The 10,656-nt window shown below is 44.2% G+C and overlaps 1 protein-coding gene across 1 annotated transcript; it reads right to left on the reverse strand.

Annotated features, from left to right (window-relative positions):
* Window positions 1-1,125: 1,125 nt before the first annotated feature.
* Window positions 1,126-9,979, reverse strand: Sf3b6 (splicing factor 3b subunit 6). The gene is made up of 4 exons (XM_028781733.1): window positions 9,701-9,979; window positions 7,172-7,290; window positions 1,462-1,600; window positions 1,126-1,364 (listed from the first exon to the last, which is right to left on the reverse strand). Exons 1-4 carry the CDS (start codon window positions 9,728-9,730, stop codon window positions 1,275-1,277), a joined length of 378 nt encoding a protein of 125 aa, XP_028637566.1. The 5' UTR covers window positions 9,731-9,979; the 3' UTR covers window positions 1,126-1,274.
* Between the last annotated feature and the right edge of the window lie 677 nt (window positions 9,980-10,656).

The raw sequence follows: 10,656 nt of genomic DNA on the forward strand, positions 1-10,656 counted from the left end.
CCACTGGTTCTGGGTATTCAAAACAATCAGTCCACATGTCTCCATTTGACCCGTACTTGAACTATAAAAAGAAAATTTATAGCTGTCTTCTCCTAAGCTGTCAAGCCACAATGAATCTGACAGTTGTCAGTCGTCCCATGTCATGGAAACTCCTACAACTAAGTATTTTATTTTATTTAGGGCAAAGACATATTGTGAGCTAAGTCCAAACTATATAGATAGTTAATAATGAAAAGGAAAGTCTGTGTAATTACAGCCTTGGCCAAGTAATAGGACCACTCTCTAAACAGCTTGCTCTCAGATTTCGGAGTCATTACTATGTGATGGACCTCTGCCGTAAGTATAATGACCTGTTGTAAGGACAAGGGTTACCACACTGACAGGTGTCTGGTTCTTTGTGGCTCTGATACCAGACCTTTCATGTCTTTGTTTTTTGAGACAGAGTCTTACTCTGTAATCCAGACTGACCCAGAATTTACAACATAGCCTAGTAAGCTAGTGGTGATGCTCCTGCCTCAGCTTTCCCAAGTGCTGGGATTATAGCTGTGTGCTATACTAGATTTTTATGAGAGCATTTTATTCAACCAACAGGATGAATTTTGGCATCCTCCTGTGTGACCTACTCATTGGATTGTTACTAGTTAAAAATAACAAGTTTAAGCAGATATGGTGGTACATGCCTTTAATCCTAGAACTTGTAAGCAGAAGCAGGAAGTGATCTCTGTGAGTTGGAGGTCAGCCTAGTCTACATGGAGAGACCCTGTCTCAAAAACAAAACAAAACAAAACAAAACAGACAAAATAAAAAAAAAAAAACCCCAAGTCTACAAGTTCCTCAGAGTGTGGTAAAGGCATCTGCTATCAAGCCTGACAAACCAAGTTCAATCCTCAAGACCCACCTGGTAGAAAAAGAGAATCAGCTCCTAGAAGTCATTCTGATTTCCACACATGTGCACATTCACACACATACACACACAAGAAATAAACAAGTATTCAAAGAAAAAAAGAAAAGTCAGTGTTCTCAAGGACCTCAGTCCCTAGGCTCATCTACAGTCCTGCTTGTGGGTCTTCTGATTTGTTTTTTACTGGTATTAAACAGAAGTGAGTTTAAAAGAAAACACTGACATATTTTACAAAAGCTACAAGTTTATTAACATAATATTTGCTAATGCTAGAAAACTTTCAAACAAGTCATTCTAGGTCTTCAATAAGAAATCACACTATTCAGTATTAATTAAAAAGAGAAAGGGTAACCGGACCACGCATGGCTGTTATTCATTTGGGAGGATCTGTGTTGATGCCATACTTTTCCTTGAGAAGCTTCAGCTGTTCCTCCTTCTTCTTGGTGTCCATCTTCTGGAATGCCTACAAGTGTGACAAGCACCACAGTTAACTGCTGCACTAGCCTAGAGGAAACCCCCACACCCAGCACCGACCTCTCTGTTGAGTGGGCTGCACTCACCCGGTTAGCATTGTAGTACAAAACCACAAGATATCTGTTGCAAACATTGAATCCCGATAGATGGTCGCAGGCATTCTTAGCATCAAAGATGTCTTCATAGACCACATATGCTGTTCCTCTGGTTTCAGGTGTATTCCCTCTGCACAACAGTTAGAAGACAGTTACCCAAGCACCAACAATTTCCAGTCTTTCTGAACCTGTAACTGGGTCTTGTTTATTTTGGCATTGAATTCTTAAAAATACAAACGACATATCCAAGCCCTCCATTCCAAGTGCTGTCTCTACTGCTGGGTTCTACTCCCAGCCCTGTAAGAATGGTCTGGAGACAATAAACAGAAGTTTAAGTAATTTGAAATCAACCTGAAAAATAGCAGAGAGAATAAGCACTATGAACAGATATGCGAGCAGAGTGTGAGCTTTTTGAGCTAGTGTGTTCTGCAGTGGAATATCTCAAGACTACGAGAAAGCTGCGTACGCATGAGCACAACCAACGCTGCGTGAAACTTGCACACACTGTGCTCGTTTCTTGTCTTCCCTGATTCTCGTGCTCAGAGCAACTCCTTAGGCTTGAAGTAGGGACAGTACCTAGGACTGATGGCCTGCTAGCCAGCAATGGCTAACCAAGGCTCTCTGTACTCCCAAGGTTGGGCAAACAGCTTCTGCTGAAAAGGCAGAAGTATACCAGCAGGCAGAGTTATCTCTGAGCCAGGCAAAATGCTGGCAGGTGGGAGCCTTTACCCAGTTGCAGGCTAGTCCTGGGATTACTACTCCTTGCCTCACCTTCTCTTAACCCCACAGGCTTCCTCGGAGAGCTGGGGAAGTGAGAGAAGCCACAAGAGCCCTGACCTGCAGGCAGCACGTGGCCAAGGTGAATGTGTATAGCTATCGGAGTCCACTTTCCAATGGTCTGGAATAGAAAATAGACCCATGTGCAGCCATGAGATAAGGTTTGGGACTGTGGGCTGACTCTTCACCTGCCAAAGTCCCTGCATAGGTAGAGGACAGGCGGCAGACACACAGTAGGTGGAGCATCTGCCAGACTTCCCCAGAGCAAAACACTATTCTGTCTCAGAAGGACAAGTAAAAACATGTAAAAGTCTACCTTCAAAATTGTACCTTTGGAGCTGGGAGGTAGTGGCATGCACCTTTAATCCTGTCACTCGGGAAGCAGAGGCAAGGGGATCTCTATGAGTTCAAAGCCAGCCTGGTCTACAGAGTGAGTTCCAAGACTATTATAACAAAGAAACCCTGTCTCAAAAACAAACAAACAATTGAATCTCTGGGCATGGTAGCACATACTTTTAGTCCCAGCACTTGGGAGACAGAGGTAGGTGGATCTCTGAGTTCAAAGCCAGTCTAGTCTACATAGTGAGCTATGCAGAGACTCTGTCTCAAACAGCACCCCCGCCCCTAAAAGGGACAGGGATTCAGTGTCATTTGCTGTGGAAATACAGTGAGACCCTGTCTCAAAACAAAACAAAATTGTAACTCCTGTCCCTACTCAATCCAGACCCTGCTTAGAGGCAGGGAAAGAACAGACAGAGGGGCGGGTGCGGCCATGGAGTCCAGTGCCGATGAACTTATTTTATTAAGTTGCCAGGACCTGACAGGAGATGTTTGTTTCAGACAAGTATACCCTATGTGGTCTACGCTGCCCTTGCCTTGAGCTTGTAATCTTCCTGCCTCAGTCTCCAGGGCATTACCACGTCCCACTCGAGGATGGATTTTCTGTTTTATTCTCTTGGTATAGTATTAGTAACTATTAACAGCTTAATCATTTTCAGGATTGTATTAGGTATGCAAGTTGAGAACTGTCCAAGATGTGCAGAGACATTTGCATTCCTTTACAGCAAACGTTAAAGTTTCTTTTCTTTTATTCCAGACAAGATCTCCATCCATATGCAGCCTAGGTTGCAAACTCATTCTATCCATGTTAGCCTCCCAAGTGTTGAAATTACAGACCACCCAACCCAGCTCAAAAGTGTAATGTTTTATCACCATAGTGCCTCGCAACATACAGCACTTGCTAACATTCATTTGGAAGCTAGAGATCTACTTTCTCCCGTTTAAAGACAATATCATCGCTATCGCGTGCATATGTACTAGGTACAGCACGTGCCACAGCATGGGTGTGGAGGTCGGAGAACTTCTTGAATCACTTGTCTTGCCACTTTGGGTTCCTAGCAGGAGCCTTTACCTGCTTGACACAGGTCACCAGTCCACCCTTTCTCCTATTAACTCAGTCACACATTCATCCTCTGTGAAGTCCTTTCCTCCTATTTATTCTTAAGAACTACAAGAGGGACAAAGTCTAACCAGATGCTTTTTTTTTTAATTAATTTCTAGGGATTAAACTGGAGTCCTTTCACATACTAGGCAAGTGTTCTACTACTGAACTATATATAACCAGCCCTTAACCTGATTTTATACATTCTCCATTTCAGGGGTCCCGGCCCTCATTATCAACCTCACACCTTAAAATCTACACCATCATTTGAATTTTAAAGCATATATTCGGGCCCGGCGGTGGTGGCGCATGCCTTTAAATCCCAGCACTTGGGAGGCAGAGGCAGGCGAATTTCTGAGTTCGAGGCCATCCTGGTCTACAGAGTGAGTTCCAGGACAGCCAGAACTACACAGAGAAACCCTGTCTCGAAAAACCAAAAAAAAAAAAAAAAGAAAAAAGAAAAAAGAAAACAAAACAAAACAAGCATGTATTTGGGATGTGCCATGTAGTGAGCACTGAGCTCAGTGACATTTCCCGACTGGTAGTAAACAGGAATTACAAAGCTCATCCCCAACTCAGCCTCTGGCCACTTTACACAACACTGAGCTCAGTGTCATCTGTCCTATATTATGTGTTTTTAAAAAGGATTTATCTGGGTCAGGCCGTAGTGACTATACCTTTAATCCCAGTACTCAGGAGGCAGACAAAGGCAGATCTCTGAGTTCAAGGCTAGCCTAGTCAGTCTACACAGAGTTCTAGGACAGCCACCTCTACACAGAGAAACCCTCTCAAACAAACAAACAAACCAACAAACAAACAAACAAAATATGTGCATGTTGTGTGCAGAGTGTTTGTATGTCGAGCAGGTCCCCTTGGAGGCCAGGTGTAGGATCCACCTGGAACCAGAGTTACAGGCAGTTGTGAGCCACCCCATGTGGGTGTTGAGAACAGAACTTGGGCCCTCTGAAGAGGAGGAAGCATTCTTAGCCAGAGTCATCTTTCCAACCCCTATGCGTGATTTTAATAGGAAAGGTAACAATATTAAAAGGCTGTAAACAAATATAAAGTATCATGTGTCTACTACATGTCAGGTAGAGGAGTGATCAGTTATCCTGGTGTGTGAAGAAGCATGGCGAGGTTTTACCAAGTTCCATTCTACAAAGTCAGTACTAGCTGGGCGGGGGAGGCCCACATCTTTAATCCTAGCACTCAGGAGTTTAAACTCTCTTGAGTTTAAGGCTAACCTGGTCTACACAGTGAGTTCTAGGACAACCAGGGATACAGAGAAACCCTCTCTGAGAAACACAAAATCAGTACTGCACAGTGCTTGGCACCTAGTAAGCACCAGAGTAGATCACAGGGAGGGAAATGAAGATCAGCTGTTTCTCATTCTTCAGTTAAGATCCAGGCTCTTGTGCCTCAAAATTCTATGACTTTATTCAACAATCACTGCATTCTCCTAGGATGGGCAGCAGAACTAACAGTGAAAGGTAAGTATCACCCCTTCCTTCCTTCAAGCAAGAGAAAGACATTACATAAAAAGCATGAATCCCAGATCATATGAGACACATGAGGAAAGGAGAACTACTTTACCTGGGGCTCAGGGGAACCTCTCTGAAAAATCCTCCCTGAAGCTGAATATAGGCTCAGAAGGAGCCAGATCAGAGCGGCTGAGCAGCCCGAGAGAAGCTCGGAAGCCGAGGCCCGAGCTGCTGTGGCTTTGTTCGTGCCCCATGCCCCATGCCCGAGCTGCTGTGGCTTTGCTCGTGCCCCATGCCCCATGCCCGAGCTGCTGTGGCTTTGCTCGTGCCCCATGCCCCATGCCCGAGCTGCTGTGGCTTTGTTCGTGCCCCATGCCCGAGCTGCTGTGGCTTTGTTTGTGCCCCATGCCCGAGCTGCTGTGGCTTTGCTCGTGCTTTGGCTGTACTTTACTACCAAGCTGTAACCCCTGTCATGTTTTCTACCACACTATACTGTCCAGACTGGTCTCAAACTTGCAGTCTTTCTGCCTCTGTCTCCAATGTGACTCTGATTACAGGTGTGTTCTAGCATGACTAGTTCTTATGTTGTGGTTTTGGTATCATTCTCTAACTTCAACTTAAACATCTCTCAAGTGAGGGCTGTAAGTAAGCTTTATAATGCCTTCATAAATTAACCACAGGCATGCTACTATTTTATTCATTTATTTTCTTTTTACAGTATTGAGGATTGAACTCAACTAATAAGCTGTTTCTCCAGCCTATTCATTGGCTCATGTATATGAGTGGTTACTATGGATCCTGCAGCAATGCTATCAACACAAAGCCTGGAGGCAGTCACCTCTGCCCAGAAAGACAGGTGAGTTCATGGGCAGTGGCATGACCGTGTATTAACTACTAAGCCTTAGGAGTAACTAAGTAACTAAGTTATGGTAACAAAGGGATGGACAGAGAAGGTTCAGGGGCTTTATGGAGAGTGGTGATAAATGTACACACTGTGTAATTTGATCCAAGCTAAGTGTCTCATAGCCCAGATAGATGAAACATTCTGCCCAGTTTCACCTAACTGGCTGCTTGTCACATGGCTAGTTACAGGCATTAATGGCAAACCACTGTTCCCTGGCTCCCAAATCAGAAGCTATCTACATATTATTCTTTGTTCTTTGAAGGACCTGGAGTTCTTGCATCCCTCAAAATATGGACAAAATGTATTCTGTAGGGAGTACAAAGCCCTTAGCAGCTGCTTAGAGAACTGAGACCTTCTAAAGAGAGCACCTGTTCTATGATATTTTTGTTTCCTCCTCATTCTGCTATTAATGGGAATGCATCACAAATGATGATATCTTCCCAGGAAGCAGTGTACTCCCAGGAGAGATGGGTCATTTGAAAGCAAAGGCCTTAGGCTCTCATAGTCCCAAAAGCCAGGAAGGGGCTCTGACGTTATAAAAAGAAAATCTTTGGCTTGATTTGAGCTGTGGTCTTAAGAAATCCAGGCTGACCTCAAAATCACTGTATAGATGAGAATCACCTTCAACTCTTGCCTCCATCGCACAAACTGAGCTGATAGGCATGTCCCAACATACTTACTTCAGAAAACTTATAAAAAATACAGTGGGGTTGGGATTATAGCTCAGAGGCCAGTACCTGCCTAGCATGTACAGGGCCCTGGGTTCAAACCAACAGGACCTTCCCAACGATGCCTTCCTAAAGAGAAATACCGTGATTAGAAATAAAAGCTTTAGAAATTCTTCCAGAGGTACCCATAAATGGCACAAGTTCAGGTACTGTATAGTTTAATGGTTCCATTCAGGATTAGAAGATTTCATCACTATATATTACATGATAGAAGAGAGGAACTTTTACTCAAGGGTCTTGTAGTCACACTGTAAAACAGACACATGATCACATACCATACAGTGCAGTACTGCTGCCAGCTACAATTCTGAGATTATAGATTAGGCAACTATATCCTTTAAGTAACATTTTAGGTCTCAGAAAGACTTACACTCTGATTTGACGAATAGGTCCGTATTTCCCAAATATATCATACATTTCTTCTGCTGTGATTTTGTACGGCAAATTCCTTATATACAAAATCCGATTTACTTCAGGTGGGAGGCGAATCTAAAATGAGAAGTAAGTATCATTGTACTGAAAGACAGCACTGTGGCCATGATAAAGACCCCAGTGATGCCAAAAAAGCCAAGAGTAAGAACTACCGCCGGATGCTCCTCAGAAAAACAGCAGAGGGAAGTCTATCAGGAGGAATGGAAACCCTGGTTTTTGGTCATTCTAATTTAACAAGAAGTATTTCCCACCTCACTTACACATTCTTAATGTTTCCTGCGAAAGACAGTAAAATCCCACTCATAAGCCTTCTTATGTCTTATGAACCCGTGACTTCTCTTGTTCTTACAGGCTTTCCCTTCCCACCGGCTTCTAGTCCTTAGTTGAGCAGCTAATCTGGCCCTCCCAATCCACACAAAACAAAGTTCAGGACTCTACTTACTCACCAAACAGTTACTAAGTGCCTTTTAAATGTACCCAGTGGGCTAGGTACTAAGAGAGACGTCGTGAAGGGCAGACAAGGTGTCAACCTTCCCTGCACTTCCCAGCTCTCTCTGTATAACTGACTCGTGTTGTTATAGGACGCCCAGACCCGAGCTACCCCTGCAGTACTCTGCCCAAAGTGCCTTTACTGACATCTTCTCACTCCAGCGTCCCCTTGTCAGCCTTCTAGGGCGCTTGGCTGTGTTCCTCCTCTCAGCTGTATTTCCTCCTATCTTTGACATTAATACTGTCCCACAGTTTGTTGCTAGTCTTGGCCTGTTTTATACTCCTCACTCTTAGATCCTTACTCTACACTGCTCACTCACAGCTCACTCTTAGCTACTACAGGCAACTATATACCACACAAAAAAGTCAATAATTACTTATTAAACTGACACAATTTTTGGCGTGAAGCTAAGTATTATATGAATGAAAGAATGAAATATTTACTCTCAGGCTGGCGAGCTGGCTCGGCATATGAAAGGCACTTGCCAGCAACCCTGATTACCTGTTGATTCCTCGATTCCACATGGTGGAGCACTGGCTCCCAAACTGTCCTCTAACCTCTACATGTGCTTTGTACCACATGTACATACAGACAATAATAAATCAACATAAATTTAAAAGAGCTTGTTCCCTACCTTCAAATGAGTAGTGGTGATAATGATTAAACAAACTATAAAAGTTTAAGATTTCCAGGTCAAGTTTTATAATCAACAACTGTCACACAAATATATTTCTCCAGTAAATCCACTTTCTCACTGTGCAAAACACTGTGTAAGTCTCTCTCTTCTCTCCTAAAACTTCACCACCATCGTTCCCTGTAAAATTTGAAAAGGCTCTATATTCTTCTCAGCCAACACAGGAGATGACCTTGGCTCCTCACTTCTTGAAGAAAACAGGTATGGCCAAATGGTAACTATATATTCCTGTTGCTAAACTTTATCCACTCATGACCATCCATTTTTCTTCTATCGGTATACCAACCACTCCCTTCTTTAATTATTTTTGGTTCCTGTCATGGTTTGAGGTGTTGGGAACCAAATCCCCAGACTCATGCATGCTAGGCAAGCACTCTACCACTGACCTACATTCCAGCTTCACTCGGGGTTTAACAAATTGTTTTTATTGGGTCTCTCTCATTCTACTGGCTCACTCTCGCTGGTATATAAAAAGCACTTTAGGTATCTTTAGAACAATTCAATTTCTCTATTAATAAGAAAAATCATAGGACCAACTCTTAATCTCCAACCATCTTTTCATTCTACAGGAACCAAGGTTTCATTCACTGAAATGATTCACATAATCACAGCTGCCCAAACGCTTCATCAGAATATCCAATGGTTAATTATGTGTCTCTGTTTCTGTGTGATTCTAAATTTTAACCATTTCCTACTTTCTTGAAAGAATATTTTTTCCTTAAAGATTTTGATAACACTCCGCTCACTGACAACAGTAGAACATAAGTCCAGATTGTTCGTTTAATTCACTGCTGTGTCCCAACACCTAACACTGGCATGTGGCACACAGGAGGTGTTGAATAAATACAAGATGAATTGCTTCCCGTTTGTAAGACAAGAGACACAGCGTTGCTTACATATACTAACAGGATTCCCAAAGTTCTACATTCGAGAAAAATCCCAGGTTCCAGCTGGCAATGAACCAAATAGATACTCGGTACGTCTATGTTATCGCCTTTTTGGACTCAGAAGATCCTAACGCCTGGTCTTAGCTGTGGGTCAAGCAGCAGAGTCTGTAGGCCTTACATGGTCACTGATACCAAGGGGCTCTAAATAGGGGTGGGGCGAAAAGTCGCTCATGGAACACACCCCTGAGGACTGAGGCCAGGACAAAATCTTCTCTGACTGAACAGATAATGAGCTTCCTCACCAGTGGGCGAAGGGACAAAAAACGCTCCCCACACACGCTGTGACAGTCAAGCAACGACATCGCTTCCCTATCGCGCAGAAAGCACGGTACTCACATTCGCCCTCTTAGCCGCTTGCATCGCCATCTTGGCGGGCTGATGTAGATTACCGTAAGATCCCTCTGAATATTTCTAAAGCTCGATCGTCTTCGTGGGCGACACGGCGTCACATACAGAGTATTTACAGCCAGGTAGTGCCGGAAGCTGTTACAGCACTGCCGGAAAGTCCGCGTCTCAAACTAGGATGTGTTAGAAAAGATGCTCCAAGTCAAACTACAGAGAAGGCATTCTCAGGCCGGAAGGCGGAAAAAGCAAGCTCCAGTACGCTTCCGATACCGGACCGGAAGGGGCGGGGCGAGTGAGATTGAAGGGAAGTGTTCCGCTTGAGGGGGTGTGGCTTGAGGACCGAGGGAGGCGGGGTCCATGAGAGACGCTATCCCAGGGTCCACGACGTAGCGCTTAGATCGCGGAGGGATGCCTGGCTGTCTAGCGCTCCCAAGAGGGTTCCCAATCTGAACTTTACTAGGAAGGCCGATCCCGGATCCTGGGCCTCAGATCGCGCTTTACCTGACGATCGAACTCCCTCACCCGGCTCCCGCGGCCCCTGTTCACGCAGACAGAGCACACCGCCCGTCACATACACCTTTTTATTACCTTAGACCAGCTTTACAGGAGCGGACTTGGGAAAAGAGCCCACTCCCAAGTTTGCTCTGAAGTCCTTCACTGCGGCAGCTCCAAGACGATTTTTACCCACGTTCCTGTTAGCCTCTACATATTAGCCGCTTGAATACCAGTTGCCGGGTAGACTCTGTCCAGAACCGGCAGCAGACGTTGTCCGTAGAGAAGGGCAGAATCTGCTCCGTGAAAATTTTCACCAGTGTTTGTATTAAGGAAAAGAATATCAACCTGAAGACAGGCCTTAACCCTGCTATTCCCCACCCTGCCTAGACTTAATGTTCTCCGAGTATCTGAAACAGATACCCTTTTATTTCATGAAAGAGCATGCTTACAAA

Source organism: Grammomys surdaster, unplaced genomic scaffold (assembly GCF_004785775.1).
Source record: "Grammomys surdaster isolate TR1022 unplaced genomic scaffold, NIH_TR_1.0 523, whole genome shotgun sequence".
NCBI classification, from domain to species: domain Eukaryota; kingdom Metazoa; phylum Chordata; class Mammalia; order Rodentia; family Muridae; genus Grammomys; species Grammomys surdaster.

What these genes read in the sequence shown, in the direction of transcription:
- Sf3b6 (XM_028781733.1), bottom strand. Translation starts at nt 9,730, where the DNA reads ATGGCGATGCAAGCGGCTAAGAGGGCGAAT. An exon ending in CCTATTCGTCAAATCAGAGT is followed by an intron (nt 1,601 to 7,171) that starts GTAAGTCTTTCT and finishes ACTGTTGTGCAG; the next exon opens with AGGGAATACACCTGAAACCA. An exon ending in TGTACTACAATGCTAACCGG is followed by an intron (nt 1,365 to 1,461) that starts GTGAGTGCAGCC and finishes TCACACTTGTAG; the next exon opens with GCATTCCAGAAGATGGACAC.